This window comes from Paralichthys olivaceus, chromosome 21, assembly GCF_024713975.1.
Source record: "Paralichthys olivaceus isolate ysfri-2021 chromosome 21, ASM2471397v2, whole genome shotgun sequence".
Lineage (NCBI taxonomy): Eukaryota > Metazoa > Chordata > Actinopteri > Pleuronectiformes > Paralichthyidae > Paralichthys > Paralichthys olivaceus.
In genome coordinates this window covers 4,423,050-4,446,858 of record NC_091113.1, presented here as the reverse complement: position 1 = coordinate 4,446,858, position 23,809 = coordinate 4,423,050, and the positions used below count along the sequence as shown (strand labels likewise).

The 23,809-nt window shown below is 41.5% G+C and overlaps 1 protein-coding gene and 1 non-coding gene across 2 annotated transcripts; both read left to right on the top strand.

Moving 5' to 3' along the window:
- The first annotated feature begins 615 nt into the window (after positions 1-615).
- On the top strand, positions 616-729 carry LOC138406217 (U5 spliceosomal RNA). Its single transcript, XR_011239797.1, has one exon. It is a non-coding gene; the product is annotated as a U5 spliceosomal RNA (small nuclear RNA).
- On the top strand, positions 618-23,029 carry arhgap27 (Rho GTPase activating protein 27). Its single transcript, XM_069517021.1, has 18 exons — positions 618-1,543; positions 2,787-3,521; positions 13,645-14,118; positions 14,874-15,116; positions 15,335-15,415; positions 15,685-15,798; positions 16,907-16,993; positions 18,513-18,580; positions 18,734-18,821; positions 19,172-19,273; positions 19,655-19,753; positions 20,094-20,184; positions 20,326-20,460; positions 20,908-21,006; positions 21,111-21,188; positions 21,351-21,482; positions 21,586-21,691; positions 21,827-23,029. The coding sequence occupies exons 2-18, from the start codon at positions 2,823-2,825 to the stop codon at positions 22,002-22,004; spliced, it is 2,874 nt and encodes a 957-aa protein (XP_069373122.1). The 5' UTR covers positions 618-1,543; positions 2,787-2,822; the 3' UTR covers positions 22,005-23,029.
- The last annotated feature ends 780 nt before the right edge of the window (positions 23,030-23,809 follow it).

Below are 23,809 nucleotides of genomic sequence, written 5' to 3'. Positions count from 1 at the left end.
ATGAACGTGTCTATTATGTTATCAATCGATATTAAACACGAACACTCAAACTTCTATTAAACTTTCCTTCTGTTTGTTTTGTGCTTCAACGAGAGCGGAAGTAGTGGGGAGTGAATACTCTCGCGGGTTTTTTTTTTTTTTTAACTTCCTGTGTGAGTTCTGCGCATGTGTGTGACGTTCACGAGATATGAATCTATTAACTCGTGACATCACAGTTCACATCTGTTCATGTGTTCACATCTGTTCATGTGTTCACGTCTGTTCGTGTGTTCACGTCTGTTCATGTGTTCACATCTGTTCATGTGTTCATCCCTCCATGTTGTTCTCTGTGTTCGGAGAAGTGGGGACTGGATCAACGCCCCCTTTACCCGTCATGCACCGCGCGAAAGAGCTCAAGCGTTCTTATTAAATCCATCTTTCTGATCTTTACGCCTTTTCTAACTCACATGCGACTGCTCGGTATATTTGTTTGCGACGTGATGCACGAAGCACGTGCGGTGTTTGTACTCGCTGGTGTGATGTTCGCAGAGTGGAGGAGTCAGTGTGTGAGGGAACCGTCAGTGAAGGACGTGTCTGTGGGAACCAGCTGCTCCGCTGCAGCTCTAGAGGAGCAGATCACTCATGTTTCTCTTCAGATCGTATAAATCTTTCGCCTTTTACTAAAGATTTCCGTGGAGAGGAACAATATGAGTTCCAAATAATTTTTTGATGCCCTGCGCAAGCGGGGCTTCCTACTCATGTGGAATAATAAAAACTTATCAATGTTCCTGGTTTGTTTGTATCTGTGCAGGAAGTTGTGGTTAGAATTGAGAACCAAGCAGAAACATGTTACAGTTTAATTCCCAGTATCTCAGGTTATTATAGAAACTCTGACTCAACTTCTCGATCATCAAACCTCCATCATGAACTTTAAACTCACCTCTTTCTATCGTCCTGCTGTTCACTGACTGCACCATCACAGAGGATGGAGGAATCGAACCCTGCTCTCTTAACACTTAACACTTTCTGTAAAGTGTTTTTGTTTTCTACCTCCACCGAGGACATCCGGTTGTTTGTTTTCAGTGACACGCATTAAAAACTATCGTGAGTGTGTACAGACATGGTGCAAATCTAATTTAAATTCTGGATCTAGTGAATTTAAATGTGGTTTCACAAGGGGAACTGTCTGGCTTTGGTTGAGATATTCACTCTACTGAATACTACTGTAGTTTTTTATGCAGATCATCTGGCTAAAATAAACATAAATAGAAAAAACATATGTAACAAGTCAAAATGAGTCTTTTTTTTTTTGCCGCTCTTCCCCGTCGAACATCCGTCCATGAGATACCACAAACCAGAATTCAAAAATATAAACTCAGACTTCCCATTTCATGTGGCTTCACTGCAGCGATGTGTCACCGGTTGCTTCTGTCAGGCGAGGTGCACTCACATAGAACAGGAAACAAGAGAGAGGCAGGCGAACAGAAACAATCAGTGAAGCAGCAGCTTGTAACGACTCCAGCTCTGTGGATACACAACTGCTACAGGGACATCTTGGAATCAGGCAAGTAAATGAATTAATACACGTCACATTCAATTCCAGGAAGTTATTCGTTCTTGATGTTACTCTTACCTTTAGTTGTATGATAATGAGAAGCCAGATTTAAACATTGTATTCTGTGTAAATTTAATTTAGGAACAACTCGGTTACTTTTCCTAAATTGGTTAATGTTTCATTTCCCATATTTCATCTGATTTTGCATTTCTAAAGGATTTGACAGCGCAGTTCACACAAAAATAAAATTCAAATATTAAGTTTAAATAATATGGCTGCAATGAAAACACAGAATGTGACCGCTTGCGTGTGATACAGCTGCTGACCACAGCGTCCTGAGGTGTTATAGTAGTGTTTGACCTATAACTGTGAATGTGTGAAGAGCTTCATGGGTGACATCAAGCCCAATAAGGTAAACTGAGATTACCGGGTGACGCCGGACTGCCGCCGCGCTGAGGTTGGTGCAGACTTCCTGTTTTGCGGCTGTGAGTTTTCAGTCTGCTGCTCAAATGCTCTGTTAAGGCTGAAGTTGCTTTGCAGCAAATGGAAGCAACATCCTGTCACATTACTGTGCACAGAAATAAAAACCTGTCACAGTTTTGTTCATAGTCGAGTTCAAATCTGAAAGTGCAGCGACCTCTCGTATGATTGTTTCAGCCACACACACATGGATTACTGAGTCCACACAGACACACACTGTGACCGCTGCTGTAACACTTATTGTGCGACAGTCGATTCCGCAGACTGCAAAGACACAAAGCGACAACAGGCACACAGAAAAGAAGACAATTACTCCAAACTACAACAAAGCCACACAATATAACCACAAAGAGAAATGAAACATGACAAAGAGGAACAAAATAACAACGTAAACACAGGAGAGACACAAAACCTGTTGACAACTACGAGACAGAGATAAACGACTAAGAAGAGTCGCACAATGTCAACAGAGTACAAGGAGACACAAGAAACTGTTTTTTCAAAAACTACAACAAAAACACAAAATAACCACAAAAGCAAATTAAATATTGAACAAAAATGACCACAGAGAAAATCTAAGCTACGACAAAGAGACTTAAAATTGAATGAAAAAGTTCAACGAGAACACAAAACAACATGAAAAGCTGCTGAGTTTGTATTTGTCCTGTGTTTCTTCGGTGTGGGGGGTTTATCCACTCTACAGGTGAAAGTCTGTGATAATGAACTGTGACATTTGTAACCGAAACACTCCATCTTCCTCTATTGTCCGCAGCTCTGTGATGTTTGCACGTTAACTCTGAGGCCACACATGGGGCTTGTGTCGGTGCAGTATGAGTTTGAGTACACAGCGAGGAACGGCCGCCTCGTCTCCATCAAGCCGAACGAAAGCTACATCCTGGTGTCCAAGGTGAACGAGCACTGGTGGCACGTTCGCAGGGATCCGCACTCCAGTCCTTTCTACGTCCCCGCACAGTATGTGGTGGAGTGTGTGAGTGAAGCAGCAGATATGACCTCATGCAAAGCCACCTCACTGATTCATGTACCAGCTCAGGAAGCTTCAAGAGAGACATACCGCTTCTCCACGTTTGGTCTCTGTGACAGTTTAACAGATGTGAAGACGCCTACAGAAGGACGAACCGGCAGCTGTGCACCCACAGTGGATAATACACAGACTCCATCAGGAAGCTCCTCATCCACCTTGGCTCATCTGCAAACGTACAGCCTGCCGCTGCTTAAAAAACCTCCTCCTGCGCCGAAGGTTGAGGACGGACGACAAGAGGCACAGAGTTCCCTTCAGGAGGATAAAGAGGGACAGTCGTGTGTGGGTGATGAGGACTTGACCTTCCCTTCGCCCCCTGATTCACCCATTTATGACACCATACCAGAGCTGGGCCCAAAGTGTGACTCACTCTCTGATCCTCTCGCCTCCGGTGACATTTCGGCAGCAGAGCCGCAGAATCGAACTGCAGCAGCGACGAGCTCCACTGATGCAGCTCTCACTGAGCAGGTGAGGACTTCATTCAACATCACTCACCACTGTGTCTCTGCTTTCATCCACAGGCCCGAATGTGGCATTGAGATTTCACAGCCAACAGAGGGCGACGTTTCATTACATACATAACACAAAGGTTTTTACATCACTACTTAAAACATTCTCTTTAACAAAGTTCTATATTAGCTCTACTCCTGTTCTGCTTTAGTGAAGCACTTTTATTTAATTGTTGTTATTATTAGTGTCGTGGTAGTAGTGTTAGTTTTTTAATCATGTAGCTGAGTGTAACAAAGCTGATTTTAACTTGTTTAGGTTAAAGTTCCTGAACACATTATTTAGTTAAATCCTTTATACAATCTCAGTTTTTACACTAATTACAGGTTTTCTGTCTCAAATCTTACCTCCACATTCTATTTAAGTTCATTACTTGAGTACATGCACTTCAGTTTTTGGAGAGACGATGAAACCCTGGTGTTAAATGGGCGGTTTGTTAAATAAAAAAAAAACACAGAGCAGAACAGACTCTTTGTCCTGGAGAGACGAGCCTGCAGGGGAGAGAGGCTCTGATTCATGGAGCTAAGAGAGCGTTGGCTTCATGTTGCCTTGAAAGAGTCCTGAGACAAAGCTACAGAAAACAATCTGCAGCACAAAAGACTTCCTCTACAGATCATGTTTAATCTTAAAGCTCTATTAACTTAATCCAGGTAGAGCTTGGTTTTTATTTCATTGCCATTCAAACACCTTTAGTGTAACAGTCTGATGACCTTACGCTCCACATGGGACTAATATTTACAAAATGAGCACCGCGCTGTATTGAAGAAGACTTAAACTAGAGACCGAGACCAAAAAATCCTTCACTGACGTCATGAACCAAGTGGGACGAAGAATAATTTCTCATAGACTACAGACACAACTAGTTGAGTCGCCCTCTGCTGGCCATTCGAGAGAATACAGGTTTTAAACACTTCCACGTTGGCTTCACTTTCCTGACCAGGAGTCCACGTCCACTTTTATATAAAGAGAAAGTTTCATATCAATGGTCTAAAGATAGGAAGTGCTGAATGTTGTGTATATCGTAAAGTCTAAATCATCTGTGATTATGAGCTACGAAGATAATGAACAAGATTATATATCAGGAAACTATAATAATGTTTATATTCATCGTCACAATTGGGTTATTGTGGTGAAAAGACTAAAACAACACGTGACTCCATGATGGAAACATTACTCTTACTTTTCACTTTTCACATTATTAATAATTTAACAAATATTACATCACCCTGACTGAAGCTGACTCAAATTACATCACTTGAGTCAGTTTACCAGATTTCATGCAGCTTCCTGTGGAACCATAAAAAGCTTTACTCAACCTTTTCCCCCAATATATTTAGTAAAACTCAAAATTCCACTATTTTAGCTACAGTAATTGGGAGTAAATCCACTTAGTTACTCTCCACCACTGAAAGTAGTTGAAGTATAAGATCTCGTGTTTAAAAGTTTGAAGCTCTTGACTCATAGATACCTGAGGTGTTGGGTTCTTTGTTTCAGTCTTAGCAAACAAATACAAGGATAAGAAAGACCAGTCCTACATGTGCTCATATATTCTAGATTTTTATATTCTTAGCGTTTTAATTGTGTTATTATCTACAGCTAATTGGCTCCCATCATTAGTATAATGTTATATTACTGTTTTCAAATACCTTCTTAATAAGCTTTCATCTTCTTGTGATTTATTTTATTGACTTTTTTGATTTGATTTATTATTAGTATAGTTATTATCAGAACATGTAAAGAGTTCTGCTCTGAAACTTTTTACAGTGAGAATACCTCAGTGGTCGGGTTCACAGTATCTGTGCCAGCTCATCAGCATATGAATGGTGCCCTGTCCCCTTCAGAGTCGTTTCAATGGGCGAGGAGAGCTGTTGTTTTCAACACCAGTAAAAAAAAGCATCAGTTTTAACATCCCAGCGAAAGTTTCTGCTGGTGTGGAGTCGTGTTCATCCGGTGCGTAAAAATCAGCTCAGGTTTGGATTGAACGCGTCGCTGCGCTGTGGATGAACTTGGTGACTGGTGAAGGAGGAGCTGCAGGTCTATGATCAGGTTCAGAGGGAGGCTGATCAGTCAGAACAGGTTATAGGAACAGGTTGTGTCGGCAGGGAGGAAGGAGTTAACGCGCAGGGAGGACGGCCACTCCCAAACCTCCAGCTGACTACCTGGTTTCCCCTAACACCGGTGACGATCCTGAGATTCGTGATCCACCGCAGCGCAGGGAAAACATGAAACACACGAACTTACCTCTCACGTAACCTTCTCCTCCTGCTGGAGGTAGTTTGTTGAATACAAACGACAGAAAGCTCCGGTTCAGGTAAGTTTGGTGACTCTTGGCACCTCTTACAGGAGGGAGCGCGTGCGTCACGAAGAGTTGGATGAGATTTACTGTTCGCTGTTAAACTTCGGATTCTTCTCCCTGGGTGTAAATCCTGAGTGCGTGTGTTTGTGCATCGTGTTGATGCAACTAGAAGTTTGCTTCTTGGTTTTTTTTCTTGTGAGAAGTTGACGCTCTCACACGAGTCTTTGCATTTGCTGCTTGAAACTTGTGTTTGTAACCTCAGACGTGCCAGGACCCCTCAAGTGCAGTAATTCTTAGCCCACAATGGAGGGCCATCTCCATGGTGACGTGAGGAGGAGGAGGAGGAGGGAGATGGCATTGTGGTGGGGGGGTCCTGGCCTGGCTCCCAGCATGCATTGCTGTGGAGCCTCCAGTGCCCCCTCTCTGCCATGACAGCTGACGTATGAGTTCATGTGTTTGTGCAGGACTTGTAATTAGCCTCAATGTGGGTCGGGTCATATCAAGGTCCGTGTCGGCTGCTCTGTGAATCTCAGACGAAGTGGGAGCTGGATGATGGATCCAGGTGGGATTTCTAATCCAATGTTTGTTCAGTTATAAATGTACAATTTAAGTTATTTTGTGATGGTTTATCCTCATTCTTGCTGAAGGTAAAGGTCAGAGGATGACGCACCTCATTGTGTGGCACTAGTGTGTCAGAGCTGTTTTTGAAGAACTCATGATGGATAATGATTTATTTTTATCACTCCTAGTCAAGATATTTGATGTGAGGGGTCCAACGTCCCATTGATCTGTGGCAAGTAATACGAAACGTTGAGCCTTTGCATTTTGTCCTCTTTGTAAACATGATAGTCTTGACTGTGACTTGATCCCTTTTCTGTCTTTAAATCATTTCGGAGCAAACCTGGAGGAATGGCAGCTTGCACCGTGAGCTCCGCCACGACAACGGAGCAGTAATTATTGTTGCTCTGTGGAGCTGACAAAATCAAATACCACGAAACTGCTCCAACAGGTAGTGTGAGTGTCTGCTCTCCGTGCATGCCTACCTGACAGAATATGTGTAGATCGAGAACAGGCGCTCGGAGCTTCAACTTCCTGGTTGTTCCTGGTCAGGACTTTAACTTTCAGTGTTGTTGTCAGATTCATACAAAAGGTGGGAAACAGTGATGTGTTTATTTAACCAGACGGTTTGAAAGAGTGACTCAGTGCGTTGTGTCTCAGTTTCAGTTTTACAGGCGCATCTTAATTGAATTTATCGTTGGGCCTTGGCCGTGACATTCTAGTCCATCTAGAACTGTATGTCCTTAATGCGTCTCATATATGAGCTTTACAGTCACGTCACAAATGCTGCAGCTACTAAGTAAATACCCATTTACCTGCAATATAATAATTTTTAAGGTATTTCCAGAATCCTTAAAGACACTTACCTGATTTTTAATCATTTAAAACTGGTTTTCCTAAACAATTACACGTATCTCTGCTGATTTGTCAAACACACACACAGTTAAACTTTTATTTTGTATGAAAACAGAACATTTTTTTGTATTGTATGTCATTTCCAAACTACCTTTTGGAGTTTAGGTTTTCGTCTGGATTTGTTTGTTAGTTATCAAGATTACACAGAAACTACTCAACTTATTTCCATGATCTGGATCGGGGGGCGGATCCAGGATTTGTGAGATTTCAAATTTTCCTTCATTACTCAGAGAATAATTCGTGGATCCTGATGAAAACAATCATACACATTCATGGGATTCATTTTTATTTGTGTCTGTGCAATTTGGTGCAGATCCAAATTAAAATCTGCATCAGAGGTAAAACTGGGGCCAACGCATGTTTCTGAAATCGTTTATATCAATATGATTATTGAGTTCAGCTTTGTGAGGCAGCGCTCTCCGTCCTCCAGAGCCATGAGAAAGCAGAACTCCTGCAGAAGTCCTACAGGAAGCCTCAGCTGGTCTCTGTGAAGACCTGGATGAGTCATATGAGCAGGAATGTCTTTTGTGTCCTTACTATTCCTAAAATGTTTCTGTTGAGTTTAAATGACGCGCTTGATTAAAGTGATCCTAACATCCAGAACATCCGACCGTCAGCTCAATGGTGTTCTGAGTGCAGAGCTGAAGGATCCCTCAAGGGCAGTCCCAAATGTGGAAGATAAGATAAGATAAAATAATCCTTTATCAGTCCCACAACGGGGAAATGTGTTTATGTTCATGTTACAGCCGTAAGAGGGAAGTCAAAAATAGACTTCAGTATTTTATTCAAGCAACATAACAACATGTGATATAGAACAAATATATACAGTGTGAGAATATAGAGGGGAATGAATCGCACATGCACGGCCTACATGCACTTTGTTTGCATGCTCTGTGTTGATATTTACTTGCACCTGATCAGTCTGCAGAAGTGAGAAGTTTCCATGTATATTGTCTGGTTTCTGGTTTCCTCCGAGACGATTGCAGTAATTTAAGTGTTCCCCTCCCACACAGAAAACATTTCACCTACAAATACGAGTGGGAAGATATGTGCAGATTTTGAGTGTGAGACATGCAGACCTGGCCTGAAGAGCTAAAGATAAGATCATGATAGTCAGATGGATCCTGCGTCGAGCATTTGTGGAGTTATCCTGGATTCTGGGCCACGGAGAGTGTGATGTAAGAGGGGGTGGAGCCACATCCATTCAATAGCTGGACTGTGCTTTGTGGCGTGATTTGGGCCCCAATTTGGTTCTCCATTGTCTGATTGGATGAGTGCTAATGTGGTTAAGTAATCAGGCAGATTGCTGCTTCATGCATTGCGGAGGGCAGAGAGTCGTCTGCTCCACTCTGCAGGATTTTCTTTTCAAATCATGCTTGAAAACATTAGTTGTAATTAATAGTTAGGAGAAGAAACCAAATACAGTTTTTCCTCTCGATGTTTTCTCGACATGTGAAGATGTCCTTCAGCAGAATCGAAGACCTCCATATCTCAAAGATTTGAAACATCGGTATTGTCAAGGTTTTTACAGAGACACATTTGAATAACAAATGATCTCCTGTCTTCTGTTAATGGGAAACAAATGCAAAATCTGTCAGAGGTTCCAGGAAGCAATGACCCACTGCAGCTATTATTATACAAAGTGTAGTGTTCCATGCATTAAAATATTATGAACTAGGTTTTTAGACACTCAGCAAGGTCTTAAATATGTTGACGCTCAATTAACAAGATTTCCATCGTGTTTAAAATTTGTCCGTTTTGTCTTTCATGCATAGTTTGTAATGTCTCCGTGTGTTGCTGTTCTTTCAGAGGCAGATATTGTCACGCTGTAATAAAACTAACAACAAGCCAACATGGAACTAATGGTGCAACCTACAAACACCCAGATCAGAATTTATGGCTACACTCTGAGTCAAAAACTATTGAAATCTACTGTCTCCATCTGTAGCTTGAGAGATAAAGTAACTTTTCAGTTGTGCTTGAGATATTTCTTAAATTACATTTGTCATGGTCTTAAAAGATGTTGTTAAGATAAAAAGATGGAACTCATAATATTCGTGATCGTGATACCACAGTTTCACGGCGTTTCATCTTTAGCTGTAAAAGTGAGAAGTGGTCCTGGTTACCCACCGGCCTGTCGAGATCACCCCCAACCTAAAAACCTCAACCACCGCAGCCACATGATGCTGCGTCCGCTGTCTGCAGATGGGCTAATATTGTCTCCTGATGAGGGAAGTGTTGATTGAACAATTAAACTTCCTGTTTCAGGGCCAACTCGGCGTCTTGTCAGAAGCACCTCTTCCATTTCATCTTGAGAAATTATTGCTTCCCCTTGTTTCTGAATCATTGGCCCAGTGAACTAGTGACTAGAAGAATACTGTACGTGTTAGAGAAGCTGCTGCACACGAGCAGAAAACATTTTCAGAAGCCTTCCAGCTCTGTGACATGTTTTTATTTGTTGTTATTTAAACCTAAAATCAGGCGCTCTGTAAAAGATGTGTTTCCATTGCGGTCATTTCCTTTTATATCATATGGGCACACAAGCAGGAAGTAGGTTAACGTGAACTGTGAAGTTTATGTTGCTCCATTTATCTAGACCTCCTCTGTCTTGTTTTCATTGTCTTTGTCTGCACACACACACACACACACACACACACACACACACACACACACACACACACCCTCTGGCCCCCTATCCTGTGCGAGGGAGCTCATGCGTAGGCGCACACACATCTCACCCAGTCCTCACACACTCAGTCCCTTCCTGCTGCCATTGTCACACAGTTCTCTTTTCTGTCTGCACTGCTGTGCAACTGTCACAGCTGCAGCCGGGGAGGATGTGTGTTTGAGGGTGTGTCTCACATCTCCCCTCTCTCTCTACCATCACAAGCTGCTTTGACGTCTGGTTGAGTTCCTCGTTTTGCACATTTGGATGAATGGCTGCTTTTCAATAGAACCATATAAACATGGTGGACACGTACTCCAGGGCTTGGTCGAGTCATCGGGCCAAGCAGGCCCTGACCCTGCCGGTGGTTCCCCAGGTAGGTGACTAGGCTGGCATCAAGGCAGAGTTTATTTCTAGTGTAAAGTTTCACTCTGTGTGGTCGGAGTATATCTCGTTGTTTTGATGACATGTCTCGCTTCCTGCTTTTTTGCGTAAACATGTCACAACTGCACTTGTTCCTAGAGAAGCGACGACGCTGGCAGCTGTTGTTCATACGCTCAGACGTTGTTGTTTCACCTTTCTTTTAGTTTTAAAAACCGTATTTTTGAAGTTAAGGTCTGAATTGGACAGTTTTGTTTGTCAACAGGGAGAATATCAGTCACTCACTGTGGATACGAGATAGTCTTTGGATCCAAATCACCTTTTCAAAATGCTTTTCATCCAGAAACAAACAAAATGTCCTTTGATTCCAGCTGCGTTTTATGTCATTGTGGCTTTTGGGCAGAAAACTGATGTTTTTCACCTTTTCACTGCAGAGAAACAAAACAGGATGCAAACATTCAGTTCCCACAACTTTAGTCTAGAGATACTTTCCAGGTAAATTCTGCATTTATAACCATAACTCAAAAAAGTATTCTTGAATAGAAATGAATCTTGTGACTGATTATTATTCCAAATAACATTATTAGGTTGTTTCTGATACATCATCATTTAAGGCCCTTACACAGTCACAATGATTGCTGAGATTGGTTATGTTTTAAATTACGTAGCAGCTAAAACTGTGTGTTCACGTCTTTTTCTAAGGGGACACAAGCCAAATGTCAAATTTAATAAGATAATAATCATGTTTTTATGTAAAACTGAAGTAAATAAAGTACCATAGAAAGTTCTGCAAGTAATTAAACATTGTGAAAATTCTGTCTGAGTCAATGCTGCACTGAGCCTGACTCATTTGAATGTTACTACTGGTTGTAATATTTCCTTGAAAGTGATGACTATCTGTATCACAGTGTTTGTGGATATGTATCTGCTTGTTCGTGGATACAGTACGTGGAGTTTTCTCTTTCATTATTGCCTGTGGTGGGTTTTAAAGGTTTGTTCCAGGGGACATTCCAGTGTCACTGTGTCAGAGATCGATGAAGCCGCTCTTTCATTTCCTCTGTTTCTGTGCAGTGGTGCTGCGTCGTTTGGAATCAATCTGTTTTGGGGTCAGTTGTCTGGTTATCTATATTGATCAGCTCATGGTTAGATTGAGATCAATAATGACGCAAAGCGATAACAGTGAATAGACGTATAAAAAGCTGATAATGAAATCTATGAAGGAATGCTCTCCTCGCTTTGGTTTTTTTAGTTTTATTCTACTTTAATCTTCATCTCGGCAGAGTAGAAAGCATTCAGATCATTTACTTAAGTAAAGAGCAGAACAAAACAATGTTGAACTTCTATAAGAAGAACAATTCCTTCATTTACAAACATAACAAGTAACATGAAGCATTTTCAAGTGTCAAAAGTGAAAGTACTCATCATTTAGAAAATATCGTTCATTTCATAAACTTAACTAGTTGATCCAAAGTGACTTACGACCAGAGACAACACTAAAGCTTCAGTACAGCAGGAGAAATTAAAGTAATTTACAAACACTAAGGACGAAGAGCTGAGTGTGTGATCAGTTAGAGAAGTTCAATAAGTGCCAGTTAGACGTGTGAGTTTGTTCGAGGTGTTATCACAGATGAAAAAAAGAGGGTCATGAAGATCCAGAAGGTCCTTTTCCATTATTCGCTCCACGATCGAGGAACCACAGTTTGGACCGTGATCTCCGAGTGTGCAGGAAATCCCACATGAGTGGTGGAAAAGGATCAAATAGATGGACGCATACCCAGAGGTCACCCTCGAGGCAAGTCGGCCAGACCATGAACTGTGCCTCATTAAGGCCGATTGAAGACATTTCAATATATAATTAGATCCTGAAAACACATTTTCCAACAAGTGACAAATCTGCAAGAACATGGTCTTCCACTAGTTTCTGTTCACATTTAATTGATCTAAAATGCACCAGAAAAGACTTTAACAAGAAATAACAAGACAGGGTGGTAGACTAGATGTTTTTTTTTAGGGAAGCATGACTCAAGATTTTCTTTGAAATCCACTTCTCATCACACTGTCCGATAATGCAATGTTAGCAAACGTAAAAGAAAACTGTACTGGCAGAATTTAAGTTGGTGTGACAAAACAGATTTCCGGAAACAATGCAGTTCATCACATGATTTGGAACCGTCGAATAAATGTAGCGCAGTACAAAGTACAGTGTAGGACTCTGAGGCTCAGTGGTGTCAGTCGTCTTCCTTGACCTGTTTCTTCCTCATCGCTCTGCTCATCGATCACAGTGATGAACACGCAGCACAGACGCTCAGGTCTCAGATAAATATAGCTGCTGAGACCTGAGGTAGAAGGAGTTCAGTCCGACAGAGACAGCAGCTGTACCATCATGACGGCGTCGTATGTTTCCAGGTCTGTAGATCCTCGGACTCTGAAGGTGAGATGAGAGCAGAAAGACGACTGAGCTTTGGTTTGTTTTTGTTCCCTAATCTTGGCCGGGGTCATTTCAAGTGAGACGCTCAGTCACACTGAGTCATTGCGTCCAGTTTCAGGAGAGCTTCTGGGGACAGTGTCCGTCTTTCATCACACACTGTTTCACTCTCACACTCTTAAAGCAAACTAGTTGTCATCCGCTGAGTTTATTTGCATGTAGGGCTGGGTCATGCATCCAGATATTATATCAGAACATTATCAAACAATTGACCAACCTTTGGCAGATATACATCTCTAAATATTGGACCTTTGTTGTATTGACTAAAATCATACTGCAGTAAATAGTATTGTTTTATCACCCAGTGAGTCGAATCATGTGGGGCTGTGTTCAAAATCCTGAAATACTGTATCCCCTGATCGTTCTGTGCTTCTTATGTTTTCTGAGGTTTGCGTCCGTGGTCAGACGCTGTCACACGTTTATCTGGAAGGTTACATCAGAACAGACAAACTCTGACTTATTTGGCACGAGAGAATCCAAGTCTTGTGTGTGTGGGAGAAATGAGGCAAGAATGACGAAATGATAATTGTTGTGGTAGAAACACTTGTGTGGTTCGTGTATTTTTTTTTTTGCTGTAGGCTACTTCCTGAGCCGAGTGAGACGCAGCAGGCTGATATATATAGAGCTGCAGTGTGAGCAGTGAGCTGAAGACTGGTTCTTGAGATACTTAGACGCAGCTCGTGAAATAATTTGATTGTTCTAATGTGCGAGAAACAGTTTTTACAGTGGTTCACAGTTCACGTCAACCTATTTCCTAAATCTTCATATTTTGGTTTTTCCACAGGTGGAGAATGAAAGCCTCCGCTCAGCCATCTACGTCAACGTAGCACAGCTTCGCCAGAGCATCTCTGAGTCTCCCCCCTCGGCTCCCTCGTCCTACTCTCCTTCCTACCTCGACCAAGAGGGATGGGAGGTGCACATTGACCAGGAGAGTGGACAGGAGTACTTCTACCACCCGTCCACCGGGCAAACCACCTGGGACAATCCCTTTCTAGACTCCCCCACGGACCCCAAGCGTCTCCCTGCCTTGGACCCTTGCTCCCCCTCGCCTCCCCAGTCACCTGTCCTCTCTCTGTCCACCTCCTCCCCCCCTGCGTGGCCCTCAGACTGGGAGCAGTTGGTGGATGAGACCAGTGGTCGCCCCTACTTCTACAACCCAATGTCTGGGGAGACGTCCTGGGAGCCTCCAGAGCTGCTGAGCCCGTATCCGCCTCTGATGGAGCCGATGAGCGTGCACAGGTTTCACGAGGACGGGCCGGTAAGGACGGCCTGGCTGCTCCACTTAGCCTCTCTGTCTCCTGTTTTAGCTTCACCCAGGGGAAAGCTGTAAATACAGTCTGCTTTTAATGAAAGGAAATCTCCTGCACCCACAGAGCAGACAGGACTCATTTTCATCAGGATAGCATCTCCAGTATTACTTTAAAATATCTGTCCTCATTCTGAAGTAATTCAAACTAAACAAGAGTGTTTTAGGATTTCAGGGGCTTTCAAGAAACGTTAAAATATTTCACCACACATCATATTATTTCATTATTCCAATGATTTCCCATATTTTCTTCTGTGACCCTCTTTCTCCTCTCTGACGTTTTTCGAGCTCGAGGTTGAACATTAATGGGCCAGGAAAGAATACTACTTTGAGGCCATGAAGAAAATACTGTGACTTATATATCAAAGTCATGGAAAAGTCCTTGAGCTCAGCATCAGGGCCACAGGAGGAAATTATTCAGCCGACATTATTCAACACAAAAACTGCGATTACACCCAGTCTGAAGGTCAGGAGTCCCCAGGGACGATAAAAGAAATAGTTCTAATAGATTTGTGAGGAATTTAAATTGCTACAATCACGTCAATTTGGTGATTTCCTCTGTGTCCAGACCTGACTCTGTCCATCCTCCATGAAACGGTGTCACAAGAGAAAAACAAACCATAAAACCAATGAGCTGCTACAGACTTTGACTTTCCTTCAGCTGTGTGTGTTTGAATTATTATAATTGTTGCGTTTACGCCTCGCAGCCTCCTCTGCCTGAAGAGGACTACCCCTCGGAGGATTACCCATCAGCTGCTGAACAAACAGAGGTCTACAAGGAGATCCTCGCCACGGGACCTCCCACCCTCCCTAAAGAGTACACCCTCGGCCACGTGAGCCGGACCATCATCCCCAGGGCCAACCTGGACCGCAGCACCCCGAGCGGCTGGAACCTCAACGTGGAGCCCAACGGAACCTGGGTCTTCACCAGTGAACTCTCTCCAGATCAGGTATGTCCGAGCGTTTGATTACATGAATAGTTTCTACCATCCTGAGTTTATTCTTCGCTTTTAAGTAATTTTAAATTAGATTTTTTTTTTTAATGTTCTGAGCTACAGTTGATTTGAGTCCTTTTCATTTCAAGGCAGATTTTTCTTCTTTCATTTTCTTTCTTCAAAAACATCAGTGAACATAACTGAACCATTTCTAACGTTATGTTATGCAACAGTGGATCAAGTCTGTGGACGACCGAGGGCAGACCTACTACTACCTGAGAGACGGCTCCAGGTCTCAGTGGAACCTGCCTGAGGTAAAGATCGACCTGTACAACAGATATCTGACAGAGCTGGATCTGTAATTACATTGTATTTACTTTCTTTTTTGCTGGATTCATGGTTTTCAGACACTAAATTAAATTTAGATTGTGATTATTGATCATTTCTGAGCATATTGTTATCTGGAAAAATATAAAAGTTTGTCTTCTACCTTCGTCTGGTTTAAGTTAAAACTTTTGTTGTCATGTATTAAGTTTCAACTGTTTGTGTTTGAACTAAACTGACAGTGTTTTGGTGCCTCCAGGCCCCTGGTCACTCTAGGGTGGAGAATGGCGTTGAGGTGGAAAACGTGTCGGTCATTAAAAACTGGAGACACACCATGGGACCTGCTCAGCTCAGCTCCGCTCAGGATGAAGGGGTACACATACACATCACACACACACACACACACACACACACCGATATATATATATTCACACACATTCAAACCTGCATGTGCATGCACACGATGCATCATACATCCAGGGTGTGTCTGCCAGCTTAAACATGAAGTACTGAGGGTGAGTCTCTGTTTATCCGGCGACGCTCCAAGGTTTTTTAACCCTTATTTAGCAAGTCAAATCCACTGCGGTGTACTCCTATGTGCAGTATCGGCTCCAGGCCTGAGAGGCAGAGGGAGGAGCAGCTACATGTGTACACAAACACCTGAGAGTAGCTGGATACAAACAAGGGCTTGTGCTTGTTCCTATTCAGCAACTCACGTGTGAAAGCCAGGGCTTCGATTCCTCACACAAGCACACACCAGTGGTAACATTTTAGATCACGGCTGGTGTTAATTTCCCTGCACAGCTTTTCCCCTACCTTTCTGATCCTTCAATATCATTTATAGCTGCGTCTCCACTCTTCTGGGGGCGTTTTCCACCCGATCCTGGCTGCAGGGACTTGTTCCCATTCAGCCACAAGAGCATTAGTGAGGAGGAATAATGATGTTGCTCAATTAGGGCTGCCTCAGTTGGCCGATAAACTGAATGTGGATGTGGTCACAGCTCGTTCACAGCAAATGTACAAAAGTATGTTAGTACTAGAACGGGAGCTTCTCTAAACTGTTGCCACCGTAGACTTTTTATAAAGACGGCTTCACTTTTCGGGAGCTGTCATGTCGAACAAACAACAAATAACAATCCCAGACAAAATAAAAGTGAAAATAGATGTCCATATACTTTTGGCCACACTGTGCATGTTTATAATAATGTGAAGACTGACAGAGGTGATAAAGACTTTGGTGAAAGTATGATTTCCTTTTGACAAATTCCATTTTTATCTTCATTCAGACACTGAAAACACAACATAGAATTAAATATATATATATCATTTTACATAAAGTCTCTTAAGTTTTTTTCTATGGAGAGTTTTGACATCTTCAGCTACTTTTCCCCATCGCTATATTGTTTTAGATGTTCTGGTCTCATTTTCTATATAAATCTCTCACTGTTCTCTTTCTCTCTCTCTCTCTCTCTCTCCTTCAGAGATTCGTGCCAACTCACAGGAGGAACACGTCCGACTACAGCAGCGACAGCTCCAGCACAGGGAACTCTCCAGAGACGCAGCATAACGTGAGTGCAGCCCGTGTCCCACCAGTCTGACCTAGTCTGCTGATGCTCATTCTGCTCTAAGTTGAACTAGATGGAAAATAATGGTTTTTGTGTATCTCTTCTCTTAAGGCTTTTGGGTTTAGACCCTGGAGAAGCCCTTATTATCTGACCTCCAGGTGGCTGCGCTATAACGTGGGTGGTTAGTTCGGGTGTTCACCTGAGTCTGATCCATAGATAGCAGCGTCTATCTATGACGAGGCAGTATTTGTTGTACTTCAACATGTGTCTCATTCGCTGCATCGAATACATTTAAATCACCGTGTCTTTCATGTAATGAGTTACTTCACCCGAAGGAGAGGGAGAGGATTTTGCTGTTTGTCTTTTTTATTTTGAAAGTCCCTCCGTGTTTTCTTGCTGAGCAGCAGTGGATGGAAGAAATGGAATGCTCACTTGATTTGTTTAATGCAAACCATCAGAGCCACATCATAGTTTCAGTTACATTTCTGAATGCAGAAAAAAGAGTTTATTTTCCCCTTGTGACTTAAGGAAGTGTGGTTACAAGCAAAACCTGTCTCTGTGTATATCTGGGCATCTGAATTTTGCTTTTAGACTTTAATTATGCCCCTGAAAATACACATTGAAGTTGCAGAAATACTTCACCTTGTGTAGAATACATACTAAGATGATTAAAACACATCGGTGAGTCACACTGCTGCTTCCTTCGTAACCATGAACACTCAGTTTATTTTGAGTCGGTAACTCTCTGTCCTGCTGTAGGAAACAGTCATTGAAGTAAACTCACTGAAGCAGCGTTTCAAATAGAGGAACTTACCCAGGAAGTAGGAACCTTTGCAGGAACGTTTCCCACGAAGGGACCAGTGTCTAATTTAAGTTCTGGGGAAATCGTTTACCGCAAATAAGCACCTGCTCAGGGGAATTGTACTTTTCGAAAGTACGAGCATCTTTGAGGTGAACATGCATAGTTGAATACTTTATTTCAGCCACCATTTAAAAAAACGAATGTAGTTTTCTTAAATATATATATTTTTTTATATATATATATTCATTGCTTAGATATTGTGCTGAACATTTACTGATGTTTGAATTCATGTACAAACTTCAGTATGCAGCTGTGTTTGAAAATCTAAAAGTGAAACTTAGACTGAAACTGTTTGTTTTGAATAGATATTGAGAGATGGACTAACAGATGGTTAGTTTATGTGTTTTCATCGGATTTGTTGACGATAATAATATGAAATAACATTAGGTTTATATTTGAATCCTTTTACTTTAAACATAAATCAACAAGACTAGATGTTGTATTGTTTTCGCGAAACTACAACTTCTCTTTTATCATAATTCTCAAAGTTTGCCTCCTGGGAAAGTCTGTGCTTGTAACAGAAAAGTCTGGATGAGCTTTGCGATCAACATTGTGTGTCCCTCATTCAGCATCAGCGTGTAATTTGTGTTTACGTCTAAGCTGAATAATTATGTATAATCCAGACAGTTTTCAAATGTTGTTTTTATTTTACATTTTCAGTTGCAGAACTTAGAAAAAGCCGGAATTCTCAACAAAACAAAAGTTTCTGAGAACGGCAAGAAAGTCAGGTAAATGAAAACCTCTCTCTGTGAGATTAGCACATTCTCATGTTTCAGTTTTTTGAGTTTGACTGTATTTGGAGTCATGTGTCACCCCCCCGCCCCCAAAAGCTCCCCATGGCTTTGTTCTGAGTTGCTCAAGCGTTTTTTCCCCTTTTTCAGGAAAAACTGGGGCCAGACATGGACGGTTCTCCACGGAGGAGTGCTGACGTTCCACAAAGACCCAAAGTCCGCAGCGACGGGGGCCTCGGTACGATAAACACTGGTTTGACAAGAAAGTGCTCGTCTTGCATTAATAGGAAACTCTGACACCGGAATGTTCCTGATCATGTTACGTTCAGACTGAGAACGAGTCTGACACTGTTTTGAAGTTTCAATTTAAATATCATGTTTCAAAGCTGAGAAAGTAAATGAAACGATAAGCAGCTGATGACACAACAAGGTTGTTTGTTCAACCTTTGTGAGGAGTGACGTAGCAGACAACCCTCAGGTCCTGAGCCGACACTGACAGTCGCTGCTTTTGTTTTTAGCGCAGCTCGTTTCTTGGAATGTGGTGCCGTCAGTTTTGGGTAAGCAGCTGTGTTCTCTCCCTCCGTGCAGAGCAAGACCAATCAGATTGTTCCGGAGGTCACGGTGGACCTGCGAGGAGCCACGATTGGCTGGGCCTCCAAGGACAAATCCAGCAAAAAGAATGTTTTAGAGGTGTGTTCGTTTGTTGACGTAGACCATAATGCAATGTGCGGCATTTGATTGTGGGTTTTTTTTATTGAGGGGAACTAACACATGTCTATTTTTAGCATTGTTAAAGAATGTTCCCCTGTGGGAAATGATATGAACGATAAATTGATTGAATCAGTTTTTCTGTGAACGATCCAATTGTGATCAAATCCAATCTTTTCCTTAAAGACGGTGAAAATACATTTCTAAGATACATCTGTTTCATTAAATATGGGAAGTGCCATTAATTTAAATAATTTTTTAAGTTATGGAATCACCACAGAGCTGGTAACAGAAATTATAACTAAACAGCCAAAACATAGCAAACAGTACAAATGTTAACATCTGTGATTTTATCCCTCTTAGTTAAAAGGTAAGAACGGTGTGGAGTTTCTGATTCAGTACGACACTGAAAGCATCATCAACGACTGGCACAAAGTCTTAATGGACACCATACGACAACTGGTAAGTCCAATGTCCACGACTTATATGTGTTTATTCAATTTGAGGCTAAAGGCAGGAATCATTTAATTTGGCATAAAGACTAGAAACAGGAGGAAACAGTTTACTTGGTGTTTTTTTACTCTCTACACTCAAAAAGAAAGTGAAAACTTTTAAAAGAAGAATCTGCCAGGGATTTAATACAACTTCATAAACATATTAGTGTAACTCTAAAGATCTAATTGTTCAAGTTATGAAACAAACTTCTTAATTCTGACAAATGAAAAAGATTAAATCGTGTTCAGGTCAGGTTTGTTCATTGAGGTGATTGTTGAATAGAGATATCTGTATGCCTGTGCATCAGGAGTACCAGGACCATCACTCAGAGGAGGAGGACGGGGATTTATACGAGAAGATCGTAGAGCCTAGCGGCGCTGGCATCGACAAGCGAAGATGTAAGATGAACAAACTTGATCTGATTTAATTGAGGAATGATTGACGTAATCATTTTGACCTAATTAGATCCACTACATTAGATAAAGATATTTATAGCCACAGTTACAACCAGTTTAAATGTGTGATATTTCTGTCTTCAGCCTCGAAGCCGAGTGTCACACACTCAAACAGCTCTGCGGCAGACGTTGATCAGAAAAGGGTTCGAACCAAGCTGATGAAGTTCCTCTTGAAACGTCCAACGCTGCAGTCAGTCAAGGAGAAAGGATACATCCGAGGTACGGGGACAAATCACACTGTGGTTCTCGAAGGGTCTTTTTATGTGAATAGAAGCTCGTGGAAACGGGTACAAAGAGAAAAACAACCCCCAGAGTTACTGAAGTTTTCAGGAAAACAATTGAAGGTATTAAAAAAAAAGAAACTGGATAAAACAATGTGCTAAACTGTGCAGGGAACCAATAGACAGTTATAATGTTAATTTCTTTCATACAGAATAAATGATATGTGCTTATATTTGTATTTTTTTACTTTTAATACCATTGAAGAACAAACTGATCACCTATTAATTCTGTCTGATCTTAATAAGGATCATTAATATCTTCAATTGGATGATAATACAGGTAGTATTATGAGCTCTAGAAATATGACTACAGTATTAATACTACTACAACTACTGCTGCTACTACTACTACTCATAATAATAATAATGCTCTTATTCCCTACAGACAATGTGTTCGGTTGCCATCTGGGCACACTCTGTGCACAGGAGAGGACCACAGTTCCCAGTTTTGTGGAGAGATGTATCAAAGCAGTGGAGAAGAGAGGTGAGGAAAGAGAGTTCACGTTAAAGTCGGGATCTCACTGAAGTGTTTTTCCTGTTTGCAGTTGAACAGTGAAAGAACTGAAGACACGATGTGTTTGTTCACAGGTTTAGACATTGACGGACTCTACAGAGTGAGCGGGAACCTCGCTGTCATTCAGAAACTGCGCTTCAAGGCTGATCACGGTAAACTCGTTATCATTTTACAACTTCACCTTAATCAAACTGAATAATCCACCTGATGGTTGTGCATGCGTGGAAAGTGGACGTGCACTGAAGGTTCTCACGATGGACAACAGCGCCCTCCGTTGTGTTTTAATGGCCCTTGCACCTGTGTTGTCATAACAGAGGAGCTGGACCTGGAGGACGGGCAGTGGGAGGACGTTCATGTCATCACCGGAGCGCTCAAGTTGTTTTTCCGAGAGCTTCCTGAGCCGCTTTTCCCATTCAGCCACTTTGAAAACTTCATCAAAGCCATCAGTAAGCACATTTTCTAATGTATTCTTGTGCAGCTAATTGGAAAACATTACTTCACCTGTCGATGATAAAATATATTCATAACTGATTCGTCCTGTTTTTCTAGGAATTTCTGATCATAACACAAAAGTGTCTTGCATGCGTGAACTGGTCAAATCCCTTCCTCCTCCAAATCACGACACCATGGAACTTCTTTTTGGTCATTTACGCAGGTAAACTTCATTATTTTTTCTCTTCTGATCTGTTTCATGACATTAGGTTGAGAACTTCCACAGAGAGAGATTGATATTGATTGACTGCACAAGTAGCAAAAAAAGCTCCTTACTTTATTTTTTGTCTTTTTACAGGGTCATTCAGTTCTGGGAGGACAATCGCATGACTGTGCAGAACGTCGCCATCGTGTTCGGTCCAACGCTGCTTCGGCCAGAGATGGAGGCGTCCAACATCGCGATACACATGGTGTTTCAGAACCAGATCGTGGAGTTCGTTCTGAATGAATATGAGCGAATCTTCCACTCCAGCTAAAGCAGTCGCACGCCTCCAGGGCAGAACGGGGCAAACGTCTAAATGTGCTCACGTTGTTTGAAGAAGCTAGATTTTACCTTTGCATGCACGTAAACAGCTTCGGTGCAACACCTGAAGACAAAACTCATCTTTGAACAGAAGTGAAGGGCTCCTCGAGCGTTCTCTGCTCAGAATATTTGAAGTTTAACACCGTAAAACTAGTAAAGTTCAAATAGTCTTTGCTGAGAAAATTTGAAGCATGTGTAACCAGATTTAGTCCATAGGAGGCTCACACAGTTAGAACTACGTTTGGCAGTATTGTAGGAACCTGACCTGCACAGGTGTCGGTGTGGTTTAGTTTCCCATCTCAGTTTATTGAGTCCGTTGGGCAGAAGAAGGGCTGCGTCAGATCTGTGAGAGTCAAACTGTTTTTATCGCACAAATCACATTCTGGAGATTTTAATAAGTTCGTTGGTTTTATTTTTCAAATTCCCAGCTGAAATAGGAACCAAGTCACAGCAGCACAGATGCATCAATTCTCTCTGTAAGAAATCGTCACTGATTGCTTCCGTCTTTATTTTAGTTTAATGACTTAAATATTGTTTGGATTTGGTATTAAAGTATGCCACATATTGCAATAACTGAGATTATAATCCAATATTGCATTATTTTCTTTATGTTTTTACCCATGAATGTTTTATTGTAATATAGAAATGTATAAAAAATAAATATTAATACCAGTATCTTGCTGTGAACTAGATGGTGAAATAGAATACCTGTGCAACCTGTAGGTTGTTTTCCACTGAACTGTAAAACAAATGTTTTCGATTGTGCTGTACTTGAAGAAACTGTACAATAACATAGAAATATAAATAAGTGATCTGTTTGACAGTCGGTGGTTAAGTCAATCAGACCATGAAAAAGTAAACTGGATATTAGCAGAGATTTATTTCCTGTAAATAGAAATAGAAAGCAGGTTTATGCTGAAAGGTGTTGAAAATACACAAGCTATTCAATAATAAAGTAACTTTGTAAAAAAAAAAAAACTAAGTTGTGTGTTTATTCTTGTTAAAAAGAAAGAAATTCATTCAACAGAGATTTTTTCATTAACAGACATAAAGTGTGTCGCAGGAACATAAAGTGACTCACAGTGCAGGCTGACATATTTAATATCCTTAAGGTCCAGTGTGGAAGATTTAGCTGAATATTGGTTGAATATAAAATAATCCTAGTGGTGTGTTTCAACTAAATTTTATATATATATTTTTTTAATTTACCCTCGAATGGACCCTTTATATTTAAGTACTTTATATTTACATCAGGAGCGGGTCATCTCTACGGAGGCCGCCATGTTTTTTACAGTAGCCCAGACTGGACCAACTAAACCTTTTGAGTTTATTTTGGCGACTGAAGGTTTCCACAGGTTCTGCTTCATGTTTGGAAGAGGAGGTTGAGGTGAGGGGTGTCCAGCGTCCAGTCTGGACTAATGTAAAAAACATGGCGGCCTCCGTAGAGAAGGTCCCCTCGATGTAAATATAAAGTATTTGAATATAAAGGGTCTTTTCTGGGGTTCATACAATTTAGATGAAACACACTAGTGAAAACATCTTGAGGATTATTCTACATTAAAGTTCCCTTTCACCTAAATCTTACACACTGGACCTTTAATGTGTAATCAATCTCTAAACATCTTTATTCAGTTTGTCGAGGGGGAAGCTTTTGGATATCAATAACAACGCGTCATATTATGTAGGTTGACCACTTGTAAAATCGTAATAAGTTAAAGAAGCTGGACTGAAAAATAAACTGAACCTACTGCTGCAACA